This window comes from Sebastes umbrosus, chromosome 2 (genome assembly GCF_015220745.1).
Source record: "Sebastes umbrosus isolate fSebUmb1 chromosome 2, fSebUmb1.pri, whole genome shotgun sequence".
NCBI lineage: Eukaryota > Metazoa > Chordata > Actinopteri > Perciformes > Sebastidae > Sebastes > Sebastes umbrosus.
The window spans coordinates 28,768,703-28,794,904 of NC_051270.1; the positions used below are offsets into that span (position 1 = coordinate 28,768,703).

The 26,202-nt window shown below is 40.5% G+C and overlaps 1 protein-coding gene across 1 annotated transcript; it reads left to right on the plus strand.

Moving 5' to 3' along the window:
• On the plus strand, positions 1–25,991 carry aldh1a2 (aldehyde dehydrogenase 1 family, member A2). Its single transcript, XM_037750457.1, has 13 exons — positions 1–312; positions 8,327–8,431; positions 9,569–9,709; positions 10,118–10,247; positions 12,995–13,056; positions 13,756–13,884; positions 15,746–15,859; positions 20,304–20,406; positions 21,047–21,231; positions 21,338–21,502; positions 22,930–23,087; positions 24,732–24,806; positions 25,046–25,991. The coding sequence occupies exons 1-13, from the start codon at positions 196–198 to the stop codon at positions 25,116–25,118; spliced, it is 1,557 nt and encodes a 518-aa protein (XP_037606385.1). The 5' UTR covers positions 1–195; the 3' UTR covers positions 25,119–25,991.
• Positions 25,992–26,202: the final 211 nt, after the last annotated feature.

Sequence of the window (26,202 nt, forward strand, 5' to 3'; positions counted from 1 at the left end):
TGGCTGCTGAGGTCGTTTATGTAAATGCATGAATTTAATTTTCAAAAGGACGGCCCTTTTCTTTGCCCAATGAGAATGAACCTCGGCTGACACCTGGGCTATAAACCCAGGAAGAAAACCCAAAAACCTAATCAGACATCTAGTTGTAAAAACCCCCGAGAGGCTCAGCAGCAGACAGACAGACGAGAGGACCCGATGACTTCCAGTAAGATCCAGATCCCCGGAGAGATGAAGAGCGACCCGGCTGCTCTCATGGCAAACCTCCAGCTGATGCCCTCACCGGTACACAACCCGGAGATCAACTACACCAAGGTCGGTTTATCTCTACACACACAACTCTCTCAACGCTTTCTCTCTCTCTACACCGACTCTCCATCGCTCTGCGCGTAAAGACGCATACGCTTCTTCTGCTCGGAGATGTCCGATCTTGTTTGTGCCTATAACCAAAACTTTGAACTAAACTTTTGGTGCGTCAGCGGCAGAAGCTTCAGGATCAGACCAAGCAGCTCTCAGAGCTCAGAGCTGGAGATGAGCAACTTCTCCAGACTCAACTTTCTAGCTGATAAACTGACGATTAAACTGTCTCTTCTTGCGTCCACGTGCTCAGCTCTGAATTAAATAATCAATAATCCCTGAACAACATCAATTAAACTAAAGAATTAGATAACAGACATTTTATAAACAATTCTGTTTTTTTGGGGTGTTTTAATGGTCTCACTTGATTAAAAAATTGAGTCATTGCATAAACCAGTGATTAAGATAAAGACTTATTTAACACAGTTATAATTGCTGATTTTTTGAGTGTTTTAATGTTCTCACTTTTTAATCACTTGATTAAAAAAAAGTACAAATTTGAGTCATTGCATAAACCAATAATCCCTGGACAACATAAATTAAACAAAAGAAGTAGATTTGTATAAACAATACTGTTTTTTGGGTGTTTTAATGGTCTCACTTGATTAAAAAAAGTAAATTTTCAAATTTGAGTCATTGCATAAACCAGGGATTAAGATAAAGTCTTATTTAACACAGTTATAATTGCTGTTTTTTTTAGGAGGCACAATAAAATATTGATAAGGGCGTGCCATAGTTTGGGCATGTTTAGTATAATGTGTTAGCATGTATATATAACAATACTGTTTTTTGGGTGTTTTAATGGTATCACTTTTTAATTAAACTCACAAATTTTCTAATTTGAGTCATTGCATAAACCAGGTATTAAGATAAAGACTTATTTAACACAGCTATAATTGCTGTTTTTTTAGGAGGCACAATAAAATATTGATAAGGAATCACGTGGATAATTTCATCATACTATTATTATTATAATATTTATTATAATTTTATTGCACATTGCACCTGAAGACAGACCAACATTATTTCAGGTTACTGCATGGGAGGCTAATTAATACAATTTAATTTTCAATTAACAGTTGAAAGAAAGTAATTAAAGGGATACTTTTGGAAAAATTGGAAATAGGCTATTGCAAGGTTGGACCCAAATCTTTCTCTTTCTTTCATTTTTTTTTTTAATTATGATTATAATGTTTCAATTAAGTGTTTTTTTTGTGGTATTGAATGAGTTGTAAAGGAATTTAATTTATCTTTGATAGCTCACAATGATAGCTATCAGCAGCGAAGGCTGAGTTTGTGTATAAACCAGGTCTTGAAGTCTTTTCTTTCAATGACACGACACACACTTTAGTCAAATCCAAAGAATTGGCAGTAATTAAAGGCATTGTTTAATTATTAAATGACTGCAAGTTTGTTTAGTGAATGAATTGAAAAGAAGAAATGTGTAATCAGAGTAGTTTTTGGATCGTCCTACAGTCAGAAGTGTGTGGGTGGGAGAAAAGGGATGCAGAAACAGCTGGAGAAAGGAGCTTGAGTCAAACAAAGAACATTATTTGTCTCGTGAAACAAATCATGTTGTAGATACGACTGAAAAAATAGGCTTTCAGAAAGATTTTGATTAAAACATCTGGCGAGGATACTATATGTAAGTCCTACAGTATAATCAGTAGTTAATTGCTTCAACATTTTGTCATTGTGATAAAAACATAGCAACAAATATACTTTTACATAATCAAAGCAATCATTAATCAGTAAATCACAGTCTCTTATTTTCTCATTAAAGTTTTTGAGCCCTCGTGCTTTCAATGGGAGTCAATACACACATGTTGAAAATAGCTCTGATATGTTTGATAACATCTCTGCAATGTCTAGATAGGGTTTCTATCTTCTTTTTTTATTTAAACATATACATATGCACACATTGGGACACTTTATAGTAAATTTAAGTCATCAGTTAATGTGTACTGTGTTTATAGGATTTAGCCGGCTGCAGTTGTGTTGCTACTGAAAGGGTCTTTTAGCTGCAGTGCAAGTGTTTTTATGATTACCAAGATTAAAGGGCACGTCACATAGAGGTCAGATGTATGATAGCGTGGTGTAAGTTCAGTCAGCGCTATAATTGCTCGTTGTTAACACATACCTTGGTGTTTTTAAGTGCAAAGGTCACGCTGCTGCACCACAGTTAAGGTAAATGTTTTATAGTAAGCTTTCCATTCCCTTACATAGTGTTAGTTAAAGGGTTGGACACGATGGTATACAGAAGGAAATTTTAGGGAACGACTTGGTGAATTAACCCCTAGGAATTTGGATCATCCAGTCCCTGTTGGTTTGGTGGACATAGGGGGCAGAAGGGCCCTGATTTATGGGAACCCCTGGCGTGGGCTCTGCTCACACCCTGTTCCTGTTCACCACCCCAACAACCAACGCTGTTCACTGGCCTGCAGGGCGTGTGGATGGGGCTGCAAGCTTCCAGGCACAGATTTTTTTCCTCAGATTTTACTATCAACTTTTCTACAATATTAAGCTTTTCCTAACTTACATAAAAAGAAAGCTTTGTTTTGCAACGCAAAGATTAAATGTGAGCGACCCTGGAGACAGAGATATGGCTGATACAGTATCACTAGGTTTGCATCTATAACATGAGCATGTGATAAAAAAAAGGGTTATTGCAGTCAAGCTTTGCCCCTTGTCCTTTTCACCGAGTCATGAACTTCTCACCGTCGACGACACGCTGATAGCATCAGTAAAGATATCTTCCTTCTTCTGTGCATCTATATAAGATTGTTATTAGTCTATTGATATCTACATATGCAGAATTAGTAGTTTTCATACACCCTCTCTCTTAAGCTGGAGGAGGAAAGCTGTCTTCTCGGTCATCCTGTCCCCTACCCCCACATTTCTATCGCTGGAAGGCTCCAACAGCTGGGTTACAAGACCGAAACAGTTTAAAGGTTGATAGGACCACAAAGGAAGCCATAAATAAGAGAGCCATGATAGCTATTTATTGATGTTTTCCACTTGTGGTAGACGTGGAGTAGAGAGACTCTGTTTTATGAATAGTTAAAGCAAACAGAGAAACTTTTCCTGCTCTTTTTAGTGGCCGATACTTCTGGCCTTTGTGGGTTTTTCACACCGTTCAGTGATGATGAGTTGTTAAACCACTTAGTGGGACAAATTTTACAGGAATGGAAATAACTCTGCTGCTTTTACTTTGAAGGAGCTGTCTGTAAAGTGTGTGGGAAGTCCGCACATTGTTTTACCCTCCACAAAAGATAATGATAAGAACGTATCTGCATTTTAAAATGTGTTTTCCAGTTCGGTTTTACTGTTGCCTAATTCTTTAATAGAGTAACAACATTTAAAACAGTGCTACAAATATAAAGAACTAACAAAGATTGAGGGCTCCAATTCAGTGGCCTTGTTCATCGTCTGAGTTACAGATCTCAAACTAATCAACAGTTATAAATTTTCTTTGTTGCTTTGCTCACGGTGGCATTAGTGCACTTTCACCATAGGAACCTTTGCAGAACCTGTCTGCTGAAGACCCAGGTATTTGTAAAGCAGTCTATGCAGAGACATCCACTCAGTTTGGATGAATAAGAGGCTCCATCAATCTGTCACTGATTGAGATAGCACAGATGGAGGCTTGGGGTGCTGTCCACCGGGGTGTAAATTATGACCCTGTCTCACTGTGTGGGTTAGTGGCCCTGCCTCGCCAGATCCTGACCTGCAGTTCTGGAGTTTTTCACTTCAAAACCACCATCTTACTGCGATCAAGATCAAACAGAGCCAAAGTTAGGGGATACTGTGCAACTAAATGATTTATCACAACGAGCACAGCGAGAACTCTCCCCCCTCCTCCTCTGTTCTTTGCTTACACAATCTCCCTGTTCGCACACACATGGCCACATACTCTCTAGAACACATCTCTTTGATTGTGACAGGGTAAGTGTGCACCGCCATTAATATGTCCATTGGTGTGAAATGCCTACTTGTGCAGCGAGTGTAAATTATCATCTTAGCAGACACGTCAACATCATGTCCCCTGTCTCTTAATCACTGTTTAAGGAAGAGCAGTGACAGCGAGGTTACCCTGTTAACTTCCCATACCTCTGCGTCTGCGGCCCTCTTGACAAGCAACGTGTAAATCCTTACGGTGTCACTATGAAAAACACTCGGCTTCATAAATCTGTTGGCGTATAGGCTCTCTCTCCGGCGAGCACGGGACACAGCAGAGACAGGAGTGCTTCTCTAGATGTTTATTTGTCTGTGGAAAAGCGTCACATTGCTTTAAAAATTACTTCCTCTCTGTCCTCTGATCCCACGAGTAAAACTACTGTTCTTTAAACATTCTCCTTGACCTGAGATTTAGAGAATGGTTAAGTACACAGGAAACCCATCAAACCTCAGATGTTCCAAGGGAAAGAAAGCACCAGTAGTGAGAGGAGAGGTCAATTTTATCGTTGCCTCTTAGCAATTTGAACATTTCATCAAGATTGTAGATTGAGTTTTGATATATTTTGTGTCGTAAATAACTCTGAAAGGTGATATATTTGTGTTAAGTGGTATTTTGCTCTACTCAGCTATTTTAAAATGGAGGTTTCGGGGGTTCATGGGATAAATTAATGACTTAACTGACTTAAAAAATGCATTTATTGGTTAAGAATCTGCACAGAAACTTTGTCAAATGGATGTATATAGCTGTAAAAGTGAAATCTAATGTCCCTTGTGGGGTTTTAAAAAGGTATTAAGAAATTAGCATCATATAATTCTGAAAAAGGCTTTAATGTAAACTGATACGTCTCCATTGACGTGCACAGTGTCTCTGACTACTGGAAGAAGTGTCATCAAAAAGTGCATAAGAAGTTGTTTTTAATTACAGCCTTATGTCAAATTAGGGCTTCTCACATAACTTCTGAGTCAGAATGAACAACTTTAACCACTTGCCCACACACACCGACGAGACAAAGACGTGTGCCAGTCAGTGACGGCGAGGTCGCCCTCGCCAAACCCAGGAGCGCAGGGTGGCATTGTCTGTGGGTGTGTGAATGAAAAACATGACGGCTCCATGGTGTCAGACATGTGGAGAGGAGTAGGGGAAAAAACACCAGCTGGTCTCCACTTTCACATGCTCTCCACTAACTTGTAACAGTAGTAATTCTAAGACTTTTGAAACCCATCCAGAGAGGAAGTAGAGGTCCTGTGATAGGGGAGGATATGAAACTTCCTGCGCAGACGAGTGTTGCAGGTGCCCGGGTAGGGTTCGTCTGGCTGTGGAATCTTGGCGTGTTGTGTATAAACACACACATATTATAAACCCGTACACCCCCCTCATACCAACTCGCCCCACCTCTCGCATTAGCATTACATGTTCCTTCAGCCGTTAGCATCTGAGCTGAAGCAAAGAGCCAAACAGATGTGTTGTTGGCTGCAGAAAGTATTTTGGCATTTCTTACTTCCCACCACAGTTCACTCCCAGAAAAATCACAAAAAATCACGCAAAGTTTTGTTAACATGAAAAAATGAAGGAAATTAACATTTGACTCAGTGCAAGGTGAACAAATCTTGATTTGTTATTTTGAGTAAAACTTTGTGTAATGCATGACGGTGACTGAGGGCTCTGCTTTAAATAGAAAAATTAGCAAAAAAAACAAAAAAAAACTTTGTGTATCATGTCTCATCTTTTCATTATCCCCATGGCCAGGCTCTCTCTGGATGAAGTGACTGACAGCTTTTGCAGAAAAGCCTGGGAGTTGCTAAATGTTTGCAGCTGCCCTGTGGCCCATGCAGAAAGTCTTGACCTATATGCTTACTGCTTAGCTCTAATCCACATCAGGCCTCCTCGTTATGCGTCAGGCATCACAGATCACAGCTTTTTGTCCGCTCGAATGCGTTTTTTAATTAATGTGGCAGAACAAAATGTTGAAAACTTTATCATTTAAAAAGTTGCTCAATGCAAGAGCAGAACATTTTGAAAATGTTGTCATCATCTGGACACCAAGTTAATTCTAAGCACTCTAGATTTTTAAAAACATGAAACCGTCATGTGAAGGGATAGTCACGACCCCGCGGGGAATGGGAAAGAAAACACGATTTATCATTTGAAAATGTGCACCCTTTGCACTTGCTTTTTCATTCTTGTGTTCTTTGCCCCTCGTCCAAATGATCCTAAAAGCAATTTTAAGAAACCTCAAGAGTTGATTTACTACGCGGCCCTGTCATCTTAATCAAGTCTCTCAATGGAACGAGACAAAAGTCTAACACCAGTCCGAGCCCAGAGAGAGGGCCGAGCCAAACGGCGGCTGACAGTTGTCCTTTTCTGGCCGTGATTTAGGTGGCGGCCCGCTCCACTGTTCTCGTGCTTCATCCGTTCTCCTTTAGCAGCGTCTTGTGAGAGGGGTTACGCCATGCATAAAGCTACCCATGGTCTGCATTCTTGCTCGGACTGTTGAGGCTGTCAGGGGGCTCCTCTGATTTAGGGCGCCCCACTTCAGTGGCCCCTATAAATTTAAAAACTAATTCAGTGCTCTACAGGACTTTCTGTTTTTGTAGCTGGCCCTCTGCTCCTTATCGTTACTGACAATTTTATGAAGTGTTCTTAATGAGCGTCAGATTAAAGGTGGACTCTGATGGAAGGCGCCTGAGAACACTCGGCTGGCAGAGAGAAGCCACTCCGGCCTCGTCTATCTGTTAAGGTGTGTGGGGGATGGTGTGTGTGACCAGTACAAAGGAAAGGTAGAGGAGTGAGTCTGTAACGTATGGTTCTGTGGGGTGGTACACACAGATACTGAACACCTTAAACGTCTGCTTGTGAGTTATTCATACGCAGAGGCCACATTATGAGGCTGCATGTGAGCCGTGGGAATGAAGAGGAGGAGGGAGGCAGAGTGATGTGTTTGCTGCGACTCCAACAGTTTTCAGACTCCCTGGCATTTTATACCAACCCGAAAGTAAACACGGGCAACAGTTTACAGCCAATTAAATAGTGCTTAAAGCCCGGCGTTTATGGAGGTAAACATGTTGGAGAGTTTAGGGAGGCTTAGGCCAGTGGGATACTTGAACCCTGCTCTCAGGTTTGTTCTCAGTGCATCTGAACTCCTCTAAAGTAAAGGGACGGTAAGAGCATATGTATACACAGAGGGATTTGTGCCAGCAGATGTTCTCCTTGCACTCTATCTATCAGGCAGACTGACAGCCATTAAAAACAGTGTGTGAGCAGTCTGCCTAATGGATCTAAACATGTCAGCGAGGAAGGAGCTTTTTTCTTATGACCTTACTTGCGTTTTTGCAAGTTTCAAATCACACCTTGCATTTCGTTCCACTTTTCATCAGCTTATGAAGGGTTTGCTTGTAGTTTTTGTGACATAATTCTCAGCTATGCGACTCTGTAAACATTTATTTTTCTTTTGGTCTTAATATGTCCTGTTTGGAATCCTAGGCGGTTGTTTAACGGAAGACCTGCTTTAACGCATCACAGAAACCAAGCGCGGCACGTGTTTTATGATCTCGTAAACGAGCAGCGATGTTGTGAAACGTGTGTCTGTGTGCTTGGGGGTGGGTTGGTGGGTGGGGGTCTGGTGTCTGATAGGGATTTATCTGCACCCCCCACCCCTCCCACCCCACCCCTTTGTCTGGATGGTGGAGCACTCCCCAGAGAGCAATGCAGGACAGACAGGAATCTCTGTCCAGATTTCCAGAGATTCTCCCATATCCCTTACACAAGAGCCTGGAAGAGCTGGGACTGCTAGTCTCCCACAGCCTCAACTACAAGCATGTTATGAAATGATTACTTAACAGATTACTTAACATATTAAAAAATAAAAATAAAAAAGGTGGCTCATTTGCAAATTAAGCTAGTTTGAATAATCAATTAGTGCATTTAATTCATACAAAGGAAATTACATTCATGACTCAGATTATTTATTGCCTCTGCTTACTTAAATACTAAAAACTGCATTTTTTCCCCCTGCAGATCTTCATCAACAATGAGTGGCAAGACTCTGTTAGTGGGAAGGTCTTTCCTGCCTACAACCCGGCCACTGGAGAGCAGATCTGTGAGGTTCAGGAAGCCGATAAGGTAAATACTCTACAGCATGGCATCTTAACACATTTGTGCCCGAAACTGAAATTTTTCACTTCAAAATCGGTCAAACCATTTAGCTGAAAAGTGAGTTTTTCTTATCATACTATATCTAGGCTTTGGGCACATAATGGGAATACTGTTTGTGCAATAGACTCCATTTTATTTTAGGGAAAAACAGTAGTTCCATTATGTGCCCAAAGACTGGATATAGTATGATAAGAAAATGGATGAATCTTAGAAACTGCAAGGAGCTCAATCAAGTATTTGTAATTTATGATTAACTCAAGTTAACAAGTTAAACATCAATGCAGTGGAAAAACAATATTTTACAACATTTAATAAACACAAGCGTTTTTCCTCATTTTTCAAAAATTCAGATTTTGACTATAAAACTGTGATTTTTCATGTGATCTAACTATTTCAAAGTTGTACTGTTAGATACTTGCCCAAAGTATGTCCGTACCAAATTTCTTTTAACTTTTGAGAACAAATGCTGTGGCATTTTTCCAAATGGGTTAAAGTATCAAAAGTAAAAGTACTCATTATACAAAATGGACCCTGTTGGTGTTAATAATATTATATTACTGGATCACTCTTATTGATAGATTAAAACTTAAGCAGTACTTTAATGTTGTAGTTGGTCGAGATTAAGCAAATTTTAACTACGTCATATACTGCTGAGTGGTTTAATCAATAAAAATGCATCATATTTTGTAAACTGAGTATATGTTTTATGTGCAAAATCTTAATCTGAATAGTAAATGAATGTGACGGTGTAAAAAGTACAACATTTCCCTCTGAAATGTGGTAGAGTGTCAATAAAAGATAATCTAAATTGTACAGTACACACTGCTTAAATAAAAGTGCTTTCCACCACTGGATAGTTTGACAATGAAAATCAAGCTTCAGTTTTTCTTCTCACTAAAGCTTAACATCTTGCTTTTAGTTCTTTATACATGTGTAAACTAGCTGGCAGTTGTTCTGACCCGTACCTATTTCAGCAATGTTGAGTAAAAAAAAAAAAAAAAAAGAATCACAAAGATACTCAGATATGCTACTGGCATGAAAAGTGCAAGAAGACACCCGTTTAGTGGATCAGGCTAGATAATTAGTATGTTTCTTTTCTCAAAGGCTGACGTTGATAAAGCGGTGCAAGCGGCTCGCCTCGCCTTTTCTTTGGGCTCCGTATGGCGAAGGATGGACGCATCTGAGAGGGGTCGTCTGCTCTCCAAACTGGCTGACCTGGTGGAGAGAGACAGCGTCTATCTAGCTGTAAGTTATATTGGCATGTCTCTGAATGAATTAATGTGAATAACTTTTTTTTTCGTTTAGAGAGGATGTTATTTTCCACATGGAGATAATAGCAAAAAGTTTTCTTTTACACTTGATTGTTACCCAACAGCACTGTAACTGCAGGGTAGTATAACACTTATTCCTTTGTCTGTTTATTACATGTTATACTTCTGCAAAGCACTTTGAGTCGTCGCTGTGTTTTAAAATGCTAATAAACTTAAAGAGAACATATAACTGTAACTTAGGGTCTGTATTTGTAGTTTAGTGTTATCTTAGTGTCACATTTCACCCGCGGGAGAGTGTAAAGACTGAAACAGTATGGAATTATGTGAGGATCACAAGGTTATATCACATATTTCTCAAAACGTCTCCCCCGTCTCTCTTCAGACTCTCGAGTCACTGAACAGTGGGAAGCCTTTCCTGCCCACCCTGTTTGTGGACCTCCAAGGAACCATAAAGACACTGAGATACTTTGCTGGATATGCAGACAAGATCCACGGCACCTCCATTCCAATGGGTAAGATCCCTCTTTGAGTGCTACAGCAGAGTTTTAGTGAAATGGACAGAAGGCAGAGTGGTGGTGGCTAGTATGGCTGGGTATTAAACCAAAATATTTTGAGTATCCACTGAATTGTGTCTTCGCTAAGTAATAAAACTAGAGTACCAAAAGTTGGTTTCTTTGTCAAGTTATGATGATCAGATGTGCCTTGATTTGAATCATAGTTTTGTTAATTGTTTTTCAGACAAAAATCTTGAACAACAGTTTGTGTGAAGACATTAAACATAGATGCATCTCAAACCTGCAATAGCTTATTTTTTTGGCCTCTTGGGGGCAGTGGAAACAAGCTGTAAACACGAAACTGACCAGCCCGTTGTTATTCCCAGGGCGTGAAATACCGAGGCTTTGTCACGGTCCTCGGTGTGTGATACCAATGCAGAAAGCACCTTTTAGCGTCTGTATGAGACGCACCGAGCTTTCAAGTACAATATAAACCCACGTTAATATTAAAAGCTCAGAGAAAGTGGTCTAGGAGTGTGATGACGTAGTTTAAAGCGTCTGTATGTGACTAGTTGGGATGAGAACGTATTGACATATCATCATCTTTTACGTAGATATGCCAAACTTGTTAGCAAACAGTTGCTTATCAACACATTTACGGAGAATCATTACTATTTTGAGTTGTGTTTCTAGTCACCTGATGATTATAAGTGCAATATTCACTCTCTTTTAACTCTGTTTTTGGTCTCCACCAACTCCTGAAGGAAATATCTGACTCTTTAGCTGCTAAATGCTCCACTATGTTCACCAGCTATTCACTAACTGTGTCAGTGTCTGCTGTTTTGGATATTTCAGCCCACTAAATGGTGTATGAATGACACAGTAATTCACAAGTCATTTTGCATGCAATAAGAACGCAGTTCTTGCTTTTGGCGTGTCATTTGTACGTCATGTAGTCTGTACTGACTGCAATGTAAAGGCATCCGCATAAATATGCCACACTCAGAGCTAGTATCGTAGAACAAAAACTGAGAGACTGCTTATGGCAGGCGGATGGGAGGGGAGGTTGATGTGTCCAAAAAACACATGATTTTCAACCGGGAGACTGGTGTTCCAAACCACCGTTCGTGTCCCAAAGTGTTGTTGAGTTATTTTGAAGTTACATTAGTGACGTTTGTGACGTGTTTTTGGACCTCTGTTACGTTGTTTCCGTACGTATGTACTTAGTTTACATACTTATTTTAAGCCCAACCATGACGTTTTTCTGAAACATAACTAAGTGGTTTTGTTGCCTAAACCTAACTGCGGACGTTAGCGTAGTTCTGTTGTGAGGTGTACAAATGACACGTTAAAAGGCTAAAATGCGTCCTCATCACACATGGAATGTCCTTGTAATGTCGCTCTATTTATACGCCTTCCAGTGAGATCAGGTTGCATATTTACTTGGATAAAAAAAAGGTTTTGTATAAAAAACACACTTATACTCAGCAAAGTAAGGTATCAAATTGGCGATCAATCCAAACACTACATGTATTGTCCCGAGGAGGCTGCCACCAGTGTCGCCTCTCTAAGGCAGTTGAATTTGGGGGTTGGGAGAGGGGAAAGTTGGCTGTCTGTTTCAACAGGAAGCACAAAAAAGGAAAATAGAATAAGAGAGAGGACATGGGAAACCTCCTGATACCACCGCATTGTCCCTCTCAAAGCTTCTCTTGTACGCTGCTGCCAAACTAACCGCGGTAAGCATTTAGCCAGGGCTTTGGTTTAAGCTTCATTGCTCTAGTAGACATTCAGAGGAAATAAACAAGGTTATTCCTCTAGCCTGTATGATGTAAGGCTGTCAGTTAACATGTTTGTTCACCTGTCAGGATGAAAGTGCATCACATTTATCGTCAACAACATGTATGCACGTTATGCTGAGATTATTGTGTTAAAATTGTATCACAGTGTGAAATGAATGGGGAGTGACATTATGTGGAGCACCTTTGGCTACACAGTTTGGTATCGTTTACATTGCTTGTTCCAAATTGAAATACAAGTCATCTTGTAGGAGTCATACTTTCAAACAAGTCTCACAGATACTTGAGCTCCTCCTGAAAATCTCATGTCTAATAGGTTTATAGTTTCACTCTCCACACAATAACAGTTTTGAAAGACCCAACATCCACTTTTGAATTAAGGGGAAAGGTTGACATATGAGAATCTGTGCTGCAGTTTTTTGTCCATTGTTATACTTCCACTGCGTCCCAATGAAAATGATTATCTGGCTCGTCATCTACCATTGGTCATTCCAGTCCAAATGCAACATGAGGCAATGTTTCATCAGCTGACGACTGTTGTAACACATTTATACACATTTCTCAATATCAATTGTTTTTTGTGGAGAATGAACAAGCATGGCACACCCTTAGTAAGTACCTCCTTTTACTTAAGTAATGCAAGAGGAATGAGCAAACATTTCCAGCATAACACCCATCTCTATGACCTAAAACAGCTACACACATGCCTGTGCTGTAGGAGGCTCGAAAAGAAATGTAATCTCTCACCGGGGTAAAGCAACCAGGAATGTTGCGTGTGGATTCATTTACAAATTAACATGTTGAGTCAACAACACCGGGGGTATCAGGTACATGCATGGTGACATTTTTCATGTCTTTCGGGCATTTTACGAGGTTTAAACTAAAGCTCGAAATGAATAACCCTGTTTTCTCTTTTTGTGTGTGTGTGTGTGTGTGTGTGTGTGTGTGTGTGTGTGTGTTCCTCCACAGATGGAGAGTATCTGACATTTACCAGATATGAGCCCATTGGAGTTTGTGGACAAATTATCCCTGTGAGTATAACCCTTCCTAAAAGTGACATGCAAGATGCATACAAATGGAGACAAAAGAAGAAGAGAAAAACAAAACCGATAACAACGAATCGAGTTTTAAAGAGATGTCGTTGTTTGCTAGTCCGGCCTGTTTATTGAATTACATTCCGCATTTTCCAGTAAATCCCTGACAGTCACTGTTTATGCCTGTAAATCCTGCTGGTATGCCCCCAAAAATGACAGTGAGTTTGACTAATAGAGAACGAGAAGTGAGAAGCAGAAGAACGAACTGACGGATTTAACCGAGTGGGTTTGAGGGAAAGAGAATGGTGAGAAAGGAGGAAAAGATCAAGGAGAAAGAGACACTGTTGATTGTGCAAGAATTCAGAAAGCGTGTGGTTCTGCGTTGAGCCCCATGGGCTCCTGTGTAAAGCAGAAATAACACAGGCCTGTGTTTTGTACAGTGATATGGGTCTATTGCACATGTGTTGCAATTTCCCGGCTTTCTCAGAATACTGTGGGAAGAGAAAATACTGTACAAGTGCCGAGAACATTTTCTCACTTGACTATGTTTAGACAGAGTGAAAATGAGAGTAAGTGACTTAAGAGCGATGAGTTATTGAGCTTGACTTGTGACCACCCAGTGTGTCAGTCAGATGCATGATGTCTTTTTCCGTGTGTGTGTGTGTGTGTGTGTGTGTGTGTGTGTGTCACGCACAGTGGAACTTCCCTCTGATGATGACAGCATGGAAGCTGGGTCCAGCAATCGCATGTGGAAACACTGTTGTCCTCAAACCTGCTGAGCAGACACCGCTCACCTGTCTCTACATCGCAGCTCTCGTCAAGGAGGTAAATGACATGAATCTCTTTGCCAACCAACCACACATATGTTCACGAGGCAGCTTGCCAACATTTCATTTGGGCAGTCAAACGTTAATACTCCCCAATAACTGAATCCGAATCACTTGCAGGCTTCAGTTTGCCAAGAACACAGTGTTCACTATGAATCTGGCCAACACTTTATTTGGATAATCCAATATTAACGTAACCACATGGCGACAAAGAACAGATGTTTAGCAAAGTGTCACTTGTCTATCTGGCAGATCTTTTCAGAGACTGTAATCTTAATTTTCCAGCCTCAGATTAACACCAGACAACACGTTTGCTAGAGTTAAAGGGTCAGTTCAACTAAATCACAAAAAAAAACAACATTTTATCTCTTGCGCGTAGTGGTATGTAGCCATGCAGATAGTTCTGATTTTATCAGCTAAAGCGTTGAGATTTCAATCTCTGAGATTTTTTTGCTGCTACCCCAATACAATGAAAGTCAATATCATTTTGTTTTCTGGTCCTTAGAGCATTGAAAAATTCCACTTTAAAAACTCAACAGTGACATGTCTTTGTCTTTCTTTATTAAAAGACTGCACAAGGCCACAGAAACAATCATAATGTTATTACTGTTGCAAATAGTTGTAGGCTGTTAAACTATTATGCTGCATTCACGTCATATCGTTTAAACCAAAATTATGAGCAGCTGAGTGGGAAAAAAAAACGTTCACTCCAGTCTTCGACTTCAAATTCAGAGTTTATATAGTGGTGCAGCGATGACGTATTTTTGTTGGCCAACCAGGAAGTTAGCATCGCCCTGGTTCCCTCGACAAAAAGCCAACGGGGATTTTCTATTGTATTTTGGATTATTGCAGAAAATAAGCTCTGTGGCAAACATACGTTTATGATACTTACATGTTTTATTCAGCAAGATAATCTCCGCCATGTTGCACCGCCATGTTTCTACAGTAGCCCAGAACGGACAAACCAAACTTTTCCTGCTTGGGCCGGAGACGATACCGTTACTCGCTCCCAATGCAGCCTCTCTCTCTCTCTTGCTTCACCACTCACTTCCCACATACACACACACACACACACTCTACTCTTACAACAACTGGCTCTAGAGAGGACTATCCTTGTTTACGTGTCGGCCACCGTAGTTCTCCTAAACTCATGGCACACAGGAGAGTCTTCAGTTGGTTGCAATCTGCAACCTCACCACCAGATACCGCCAGATCCTACACACTGCTCCTTTAATGACGCACGTACTGAAGTGCATTTGAAAGGTGATGTGAAAAAAGTGAACAAGCCACTTAGTCAGCGACTTCGAGTCTTTAAACGGAACTGAACAAAACATTTGTAATCAGCAAAGTTAATAGGAAGTTGAATATCAGTGCTGACACATTACAAAAGAGCACTGAGAAAACATTACAGAGCTTCTTGTACAGTGAAGCTAAGACGGAAGTCAACATGAAATACTGCTATAAATCAAGTATGTAGTAAAGTCAAATTCAAAATGCGGTATCTGTGTAGCAGTGCGTTGTATTGTCAAAGTCAGTAGCAGCAGGGTTAGCGAGTTGTGTACAATAGAGACCAAGTGAAACAAGATGGGAACAACGCAGCATCACATGTTAATGTAGAAAAACCTGATCACGCTGTACAAATCTCAGTGTCCACATCCTCCCTGTCTCCCCCGGCCCTCTCGGGCCTCGCCTCTTTCTGGAGACTATCTGTCTGTCGCCTTCGTCTTTTTGATGTTCTCTCCGTTCTCTGCTGGTAGGGAGGTTGGGTTGGGTCCGGATTCCCCCACACCGCCTGTGGTTTTGCTTGGCTCTGCTGTCATCTCCGCTAAAGCTTGTTTCCTCTCATATTGTTTTGACAGGCCGGGTTTCCACCGGGAGTCATCAATATTTTGCCAGGATTCGGGCCAACGGCAGGAGCTGCGATTGCTTCGCACATGGGCATAGACAAAGTGGCTTTCACAGGATCAACCGAGGTACTTTTCTCTCATAACTCAGATCAACAGCTGCCTACTGTTCGCTTTTGTCAGCTAACACAAGTGACACAGTGACCAACATGTGCAGAGCATATTAGAGCAGGCTGGGTAATAAGGGGATGTTGTGTGCCTGTATTGAAGTCTAAATGACAAACAAATGGCATATGCTGTGTGCCCTGTCATTACTATGCATGACAGCAGGCTCTGATTTTATCTGGCACACATGCACATATTTGCACTGTCAAGAGTATACAAACACATCTCTGTGAAAACACTGCCTCTCTTCTGTTCTCCCTCTGCTGTCTCTGCTGTATTAACGCACCTCCACAGTGCCTGCCATTGAACTTACTATCAAGATGTAACTTTGCAGAACCGTGGCGTAGTTAATGGAAAGCTAGATCATCAAGGACATATACCATGTTAGGTGTTGAGCACTCGGAGGTGTTGCGGTCCGATCGCATTCCTCTGGCCAGAGGGAACAGCCAGAGTGACAGCAGATTCTTTAACTGCAGATCATTTATAAACATCTGTTATTTCTAACTCCAAGTTCACCCCGCTGGTAAAACTATTTACGGCAATCCTAATGTAGAATTTATGTTTTGATGTAACCAGCCGGTACACACGTGTATCTTCGGTGAATGAGTTTATGTAATGTTCGGATTAGCCTTGTGGTTCAAGGATATGTCTGTTTTGACTCTGGCGGTGTGTTAGAGAGGCAGTGTGTACGGTATATGCAACGTATCCTCATAAAACGGTTCGTATGATATCTATCTGTGTCAATTTCCACTCCAGTCTTTTCAAAATAAACTTTTGTCCTCACAGGAAACAACTTGGTTAGGTTTAGGAAACCCGATTGGGTCGATTGGGCAGTGCCCTTTCGGCATCAGAAACCGATGCACAGAGGCACCATTTAGCGTCAGTATGTGACAAACTATAAAACTAACTCCTACCTGCGGCATTATTCAACGGTTGGAGCAAGTGATGTAGTATTAATAGTGTGAGAGTCCGCTAAGGGCGGGCGAGAAAGTTGGTGCAATGGTTAAACAAACACAAGACAGGAGACAACTGTTCGTGTCCCGTGTGAAACTAAAAGTAACGTTGACTTATTTGTCACGTCAGTCGTTAGTCACGTGACTCGTTGGTATTGTCAGTCCAGTGAGTCATTTGAGTCTCTAGTCACGTGAGTTGTCAACTACGACCGTTTCCTAAACCTAACTAAGTGGTCGTGTTGTCTAAACCTAACTTCCTGTGAAAACGGAAGTTAATTTTGAAAGGACACTGTGCATGTAACAAGTAAGGGATAATATACAGATAGCGGGTCATTGTTGTGAAGTAAACCCCTTCAGGGTGATACAAGTCCATTGCTCTGAAGGGGTTTATTTCACATCAGTGAGCCACTAGCTGTACATTATCCCACTTATTACACGGCTACTTACTTAAGAAACCAATAATTTGACACAAAAACGGTCTGTGAGAGTCCAACATCAGAACTGCGGCCATAGCAACGGTCTGCTATATAGAAATAACAGACCGTAGAATGCCGTGATTGACCAATCAGGATCGAGTATTTAACAAAGTTGTGTAATAAGCATATTGACATGCCGTCCCTGGTCCGTCCAAAAGTAACACTAGAGGGGTACCCTGTGCGTCGGTCTCTGATGCCGAGGGGCACTGACCAAGCGGCGGTATTTGACGAGTTGGGTGTGAAAACGTGTTGGTTTAGGCAAAAAAAAACAACTAATTTTGTGGGATATATACAAATTACAGTGCATTATTTTTCGTAGGTATAACCACAAACGGTGTCTGAGAACAGCCTGAGCAACCTCCGATAAGCCCACACAAGTATAGACATCATAGATTACGGTTCCTGATGAACCAAACAGACACAGTAAGTAAAAGCAAAATTAGACAGCATGATGAGAAATATCTACTCATCCTGTGTCTGAACGGCTCCAGCACAGTTTAACATAAAACATACATTTTCCTATTCCAGTCATTCACACACACACACACCCAATCAGTGTGTGCATGCGAGCTGACATAAATGCACCTTCTAACACAAACATCTTCTTTGTTTTATCATTTCGTCTTGATTGAACATTTCCTTTGTGAGTGGCCCTGTTTTTTTTACTAGTTTTCCTGTTGTTTCATGTGATCTGGAGTCAATTACTGAGAGAATGAGCCAGTGCTGTAAGAGCCTGCTGATGCCCAGACAGTGAGTCACCACCACGCTGTAGTAGCAGTGGTGGGGGGATACTAGCCACCACAGCATCTCCTCACAGGGTGGAAGGTGGCAGTGTAGCTACAGGTGGATTTTAGGACCACAACTCATCCTGATACTGACTCTCATGTGGCTGTGACTCCACATGGAGGAGTCTCGCAGCCCAGCGTGTTTCCTTTACCCCTGAATAAACACACGCTAACCTCCCCTTAGTCAGCCGCTTTGTGTTTCTCATCAAAGACAGACAAAACACATCACTGAAGCCACGCCAAGTATTGTGTTGTTGTTATACAGCGTCGGTACCAGCCACAGCACGGCATTTGATTCTGATCCATCCTGTTGTTCCCTGTTATATCTCAGTATCTTAAAGCGACTCAGACACTAGAGATAAGATAGTGAGAGAAGATGAGTCTTTTCCATGTTGGAGGTGTTTTTTTTTAACTTTAACACTGAGAGGGGATTTTTCCGCTTTATCCTGTCAGTTCTCACGGAAAATAAAACAGGCTATATGAGTAACAGGAAGATGAATCCTTGTTTAGGGTGTAGGGTTGTGAGGAGGAGGTGTGTGAGGTTTCTCAGGCTTGTAATCTTTGGAGTTGATACAAAGCAACTGATTCGTTCTATTGTTGAGACTCAGTAGAGACTCATGAGAACACTTTTGATTGATTGAGAAAATATCTTAAATGAAAGCAAATTACATGATTGTGAAAAAAAATTTAGATAAATGGGACTACCATATTCTATCAATCTGAATGGAATAGTTCGACATTTTGGGAAATGTGTTCGCTTTCTTGGCGGGAGTTAGATGAGAAGGTTGATACCACTCATATCTAAGAGTGGCATCAATCTTCTTATCTAACCCCCGGAAAGAAAGTGAATAAGCACATTACCAGTGGTTTCACATGTTTTAGCCTACAGGATCTACTACAAATTACTTATACTTTACTGTATATTCTAACTAACTAACAAACAAGTTTGCAAACTGTTTAAGTGTATCTTGGCTACTCTTCAAGGCATCTAAAGGTTTCCATTTATTTCCTTTTGTCATTCAAAAGGTAGGGTCGGCAATGATAAGAAACTAAAAGAGTTCGCTAGATTTGACAAATTATCCAAACAAAAAACTGAGCCCAGTGTTGCCACCTCTTTTCCAATGAAAGTAGCTAGCAGCACTAGCTCCATAAATCACTATATCTAGAGGGAAAGTGTCCAAGTCGGCAAAACTAACAGTCCGTCCCTTCAGGTCGCCCTCCAAAGCCACTCCGCCAAAATGATCATAATGAACGTAAACAACAAACATGGCTATTAGTTCTCACAGCGTTCAAGCTAGCAGCTTGTGGAAGACTCCAATCACGGACTTTGATATACAGTATTACTGTCGAAATTTTTTCACTTTGACTTGGCACTGATCTACTGTGCGCACAAATCCCTTCTCCTCCAGTTTTATCTAGATTGACTCTATAAACGTCCCAATTTTTGTGGACTTCATTTAGCATATTCTGTATGTTCGGACTTCTGCAGAAATCCAAGTCAGTTCTCTCCCACACATGTTAATCTGTATCCATCTCAACAAATGCCCGCACAGGCAGCCTGTGCTTTGGTTCGCTTGGGAACAGTCCGAGATCACCTCTCACAAGCGGTCTGGGACCGGTTGTTTTGGTCCGAACCAGAGTACGATTACTGTATTCACAACTGCCCAAACAAACCGCACCAGAGTTCGATTAAAACAAACTAAATGTTGGCTTGTGAAAGCGCCCTAAGATGAGTTACATATGTGAATCCCTTATCAAGTAATTATTATTTATTAGTCTTAATTTTGTTTACATCATATTAAGTAGACATAGGGATGATGGGAAGATAAAGAAAAAACACAGCAAATCCCTCATCGTCTTCCTTATTGACACACCAGACCCGTTTCAAACCAACCTCAGATGGTTACATCACCACCCACACACCTTGTGGTCGCTCCTTCCTGCCCTTCATTAGACATCAGATGCTGTTCCCGGCTGAAACATCATTTTATTTTCCTGTTGCCGGCTCCAAAAACCTGTAATAGATATTCATCCTGTGTGTTTGCAGAACTCATGTTTCAGCTGGCCGACCGGTGCATTCCCTGTTTGGAGCTAACCAACCTCTTTAAGCTATTTAATGGATCCAGCTGATTTACTGATCTGGCCGCGGGCCTGCGTTTCTGTGAGTAAACCCCAGATCTGTTTCCTTCGCTAGGTCGGCAAGCTGATCCAAGAAGCAGCTGGGAAGAGTAACCTGAAGGGAGTGACGCTGGAGCTGGGAGGAAAGAGCCCCAACATCATCTTTGCAGATGCTGATTGTAAGTTTAATGTTTTATTCAGTGCTCCATTTCAACGCCACCCTCACTAGGTGGTCCGTCACTATCACCGTTTTGTTTAGTCATGTAGTCCCATTTTCAGGACCTCCGGTCTGTGGATAAACACACATAGACTGAGATTCTTAAAATGCTCAGAAGCTTTGTAGTGCTATGAAAACCTGTGGATGGATGGCTTTCATATGAATTCTAAGTGGCTCACCAAACTGGGGGTGCCGAGGCTTTCAAATGCTTTCAGCAGCCGTGAGAGGGGCTCCCTAAGGTCTGTAAATCAGGAGAATGGACCCTGACTCAGTCGGGTGCTTCAGCCGAGACCCATAAATCACGGGGGTCCGTTAACCCTTCGTACGCAACAGCAGGGTCCTGTCTCTCAGGTGTCAGGTATCAGATTTGCACAGGATAGCTCCAATAAATATTGGGGCAAATTTTGTAACAATATACTACACACATTACTCTTTTTTTTGCATGTAGATGTGATGATGATAGTGTCTGTTAACATTACATTCAGATTTATTTCATATTCAAGACTTACTATTTCTTATTTAAAAATGAACCTTTGAAAATGGTGTAGTTTTATTTGATTTTATCTAGTTGATGATTTACTAAAAATCCCCTTTTCCCCCAGTGGACCTGGCTGTAGAGCAGGCCCATCAGGGCGTGTTTTTCAACGCAGGCCAGTGCTGCACAGCAGGATCTCGCATCTTTGTAGAGGAACCCATTTATGATGAGTTTGTTCGGAGGAGTGTGGAGAGAGCCAAGAGGAGGATAGTCGGCAGCCCCTTCGATCCCACCGCTGAGCAAGGTCCACAGGTGAGGACAACAGATCTATAGCTGTATCTCCCCTTTTCTTCTATCATGTTTTATTTGTCTTCTCTGTCCTGACCTCTCATATTTCGTCTGTCCTCCGCCTCCACAGATCAGCCGTGAGCAGCAGAACCGTGTGTTGGAGTTCATCCAGAGCGGCCTCAGTGAAGGAGCTAAGATGGAGTGTGGAGGCAAAGCTCTGGGCTTGAAGGGGTTCTTCATTGAGCCCACTGTTTTCTCTAATGTGAGGGACGACATGCGCATCGCCAGAGAGGAGGTACGATGATAAAGAACAGGGATATTTATAACTTCAGCACAACTAAAGTATGTATACCAGTGTGAAAAGCAGTGGTGGAGGAAGTATTCTGAATCTTTACTCAAGTAAAAGTATTAATACCACAATATATATACTATATATTAGTATATTACATATACTAATACTCAATTAAAGTCAATGTCCTGCATTAAAAATGTTACATAAGTCAAAGTACTAAAGTATTATCAGCAACATATACTTAAAGTATCAAAAGTTAAAGTACTCATAATGCAAAATGATCTATTTCAGAGAGTTATATTATCATATATGTTATAATATTGGAATGTTATGATCGATGCATTAACTTGCAAGGAGCATTTTGTATGCTGTTGGGTAACTTAATTATCAATACAAATGTGTTATAATTTATTTATTGATATTATGTGTTGTATCTAAACTGGACCTGCAGAGTAACTAGTAACTAGTAACTAATGCTGGGCACACACTAAATGCAAAAAACAAGACGATTTTGGGCCCGATTCCCCCCCCCCTCCCGACAATGGTCAGCAAAGCCCCGATTTTTTAATGGGTCTAAAGATTATCTTGCCAGAAAAAAAAAAAAAAAATTCAAATAAATGGGAAAATGTACAGCAATCCTTATGAAATGTAGGTAAAGTATGAAGTAGCATGAAATTAAAAATACTTGAGTAAAGTTCCTCTGTACCAAGGTCATTATTGCAAACTAAAATTGAAACTAAAGGAAAATAAGAGGTGGAAAAATATTGTTAGTAAACTAAAACTAGATGAAAACTATATCCTTTAAGAAAACTAAAACTACACTGAAACAATAATGCCTGGTTAAAAAACTAATAAAAATGAATGTAAATTCATTTAATTAATCTTTTTAGCTATAATATATTACTACTGAAAAAAAGGACACGGCATTAATTTCCATCAACTTCTGTGACATTGAACAGACTAGACATTCCAGGAGATGACGCTATGCTTCGATTGCTTCACATCGGACACTAAAGTAGCGCAAAGATTAAACATTTAATATTATGGCCATTCCTACACAGTACTCCAACCATGTATTTTGTGTGTATATGTAGCTGCATACTTCTGGCCCAAACAAAAACAAACTTAAACTACTGTAAAACTAAAACTAAACTAAAACGAAATGGAAAAGTCAAAAGTAAAATAAAATAAAAACTAATCGAAAATTCAAAACTAACTAACTACTATTACTTGCTCTGTAATTAAATACAGTAATTGTTACTTTCCAACATTGGTGAAAATACATTCTGGATAAAATTTAAGTGCAAGATGATTGATGGTAACTCTTTCCTTAACCCTTCACACATCTTTATATGTGACCAATAACATATAAATATTATATATACAAATAAGGAAAATAAATGAACCTGTAAATTCTTATCTATTTACAGATCTTTGGCCCAGTCCAGCTGATCATGAAGTTCAAAACTATCGAGGAAGTGATAGAAAGAGCCAACAACTCAGATTATGGTTTGGTTGCGGCTGTATTCACCAACAACATCAACAAGGCCATGACCATAACCACAGCCATGCAGGCTGGCACTGTCTGGTAAGTTTCATCTGCTGTGTTTCTTTAGCTGCAATCAGTCATATTTTTCATGTGGGAAGTATCAACCATTTCAGTTTCTGGCATCCAGAAACTATAAGCTGGCGATGTGCCACTTCACTATCATTACACAAACCACAAAGAAATGTTTTCCTTCCTTTTTTTCCACTTTTTCCCACAGCTCAGACATTTGAGTTATAAAAATACCAAACGCAACGTGCCAGTGCAAGACAACAGCGCAAAATGTAAATTATAAATGTAAACTGAAACCCTAATTTTATAATTTGTATAAATGAAATGATCATAAAATGTTAGTTCTTGAGTTCACCTAAACTTGTTTTGTTTCTTTTGTAATTACCTGCAGATGGCCATGAGTAGGGGTAGAGTTATAGCTAACATAAAGCGTCTGCCAAGAATTTTTCACCACTTGTTACACTTGACTGCAATCCTCTGCTAGCTGAGGAAACATTTCTCTACCTCGTCCTTCAGTCTTGATGCCGCCCAATCACTTCTCTTCCTCTGTTGAGGATTTTGTTTGGTACTTTGAGAAGGACCAAACTTCTTTTCTTCCTCGACAAATCCTGCCTCTTCTAAACAATATCACCTCACTGCTGATACCGACCACAGTGACCGCAGACAATCAGGAGTCGTCTCCTGATCTTATAGATATGATGACTTTTGCATTGTCTGTTGTTGGCAACCTCATGGTGAGGACACGCACGAAAAGGCGTATTTGACACGATAATGTGCAAGGCATTGAGCGTGCAATAAGAACACCTTCCTTGCTTATGGCGTGTCATTTGTACGCCATGTAGTCTGTACTGACTGCAATGTAAAAAAATCTGTGTAAATATGCTACGCTCAGAGCTAGTGACTTAGAATAAAAAGTGAAAGAAATACCGGTTATGGTGGGCGGATGTGGAGGTGGATGGGTCCAAGAAATGCAGGACTTTTTACCAGGAGATCGGTGTTTTGTTTTGCAATTTACGTAACTGACCATTTTTTTTAGTGGCGTGTTTTCCATACTAATGTTACATCGTTTTTGTACATATTTTTTTACATACTTATTTTAAGGCCAACCATGACGTGGTTTTGTTGCCTAAACCTAACTGCGGGCGTTATCGTAGTTTTGTTGCGTGGCGTACAAATGACACACGAAAAACCTCAAATACGTCCTCATGACGTGCGTAATGTCCATGTAATTTTTCTTTCCGTGAGATGGGTTGGTTGGATGACAAGACTCCAGGAAGTTAACAGTCATAACACTCTGTAACGGAGCAACATGTCCTTTTTACATTTTCTCTGTACAGATTAAACAAACAAGATATCATTTTCTCTCTTCCATCTCTCCTCCATAAACTGACCTCAAATAGTTAAATTTACTCCATTTCGTTGTCTCAGACTGAAACTCAGACTGCAGTAAATTCACAAATATACAGCCTGACAACTTTCAGCTGTGTTTGCTAAACAATAATGGAATTATGTTGTTAATTCCAGAGGGTTTCAAGAATAGCAACGGCGATGACAATAAATCAGCCCACTGAATGAAGCTTTAATACTTTGGGACAAAATTATGCACCATTTTAACAATATCAAACCACAGGAGTCAAACGCAAAAGAGTGATCAATGTTTTGTGTATTTCCCAGGATAAACTGCTTCAACGCTCTCAGCACACAGTGTCCATTTGGAGGATATAAAATGTCTGGCACTGGACGTGAATTGTGAGTATGACTTGACTGCCTGCCCACTGAATATACACAAATTAACCACAATATTACTAATACTGACTTTGTGTTTTGAAAACCTACTTTCCAAAATTGCTTAACATCCCGTAAATCTTAATCTAAGAGGATATTGCAATATCTCTGCCTCCAGCAGTGTATACACTATATTTCAATGCTGCCGTCAGCATGATAGTTTAAACAAAATGAGCAGCATTGTAACTATTTCCTGTTTCCAGGGGAGAAAGCGGCTTGAAGGAGTACTCAGAACTGAAGACCATCACGATGAAGATCGTCTCCAAGAACTCTTAAGGCAGCCACACTTTTTTTGGAAGGAGGTAGCGTCTTCCTCATCACTGACCTGCCTCTTCTCGGTCCGTCCACGGTGGCAAACCACATTAACCATCAAAACTCGTTATCTCCACGGTAACTACAGGCTGTGACCACTCGCTGCCCTCCCAGTTCCTGCATCAACTCCACATTGCTCGCCACGGACAGTCAGCCAATCCCTGTCCAGCTATCTCCACCCGCCTTGAGTTTGTGGACTGAAAACCACTGAACTACCCCCATAATGTATACCTCCTCCACTAACTACACTAAAGCACTCACAGAGACGATGGGGAGGCTGTTCTGACTGCAAACCCCAATAACAACCCCATCCTCCCAGCCGCTACACCCTGATCCTCACTCCCCCCAGATGCTGGATGCTCAGAGACTCAGTCGCCGCACTTGCAATCAACCCTTTACTAGCAACTTGTCATGTGTTGGGAGGCAGTTTTTCTTTGTACTGTGCGGTATGATCGTCAAAAAACCTCATGCGTCATTTTCTTGGTAGAATTTATGCAAGCATGTCAGTTCATTCAAGACCACTGATGTTGTCAGCCTCAGATATGAATGGATGAAATGTTAATTCAGAATTAAAATGGATTTCTAATTGTCTTTGTTTATATTTTAGCTTGTATGACTTAACACTGTATGTCAACCTTTGACTGATGTAAACGTGAAGATTTTAACCTCTTAAAAGCATTTTACTCTCACCTGCTAAAAGAGGAGTAGATGTATTTTAAACATTATGTAACTGATTTTCATCGATGTCCATCTATGTTTATGTTTATACAATCATATGCTATAAAATTATAAAATGACCATAGTTTTTTTCAGTAAAAACTTTTTTTTACTGGAAAACTGTTTGTTGTGTTTTCTACATTATTAAGACTCCGTCATTCAGGACCGAGACGTCTGGTACTCACACATTAGTTGGGAGATAAAAAGTCTACCACCAAACCTCACAGAACAAACACATTGATTATTGAATTAGTAAAAATGCTTGTATTGATTCATCTCATTTGGAAATAAACTGGCCCAAATAGATGATTTAATTAAAAATACATTTAAA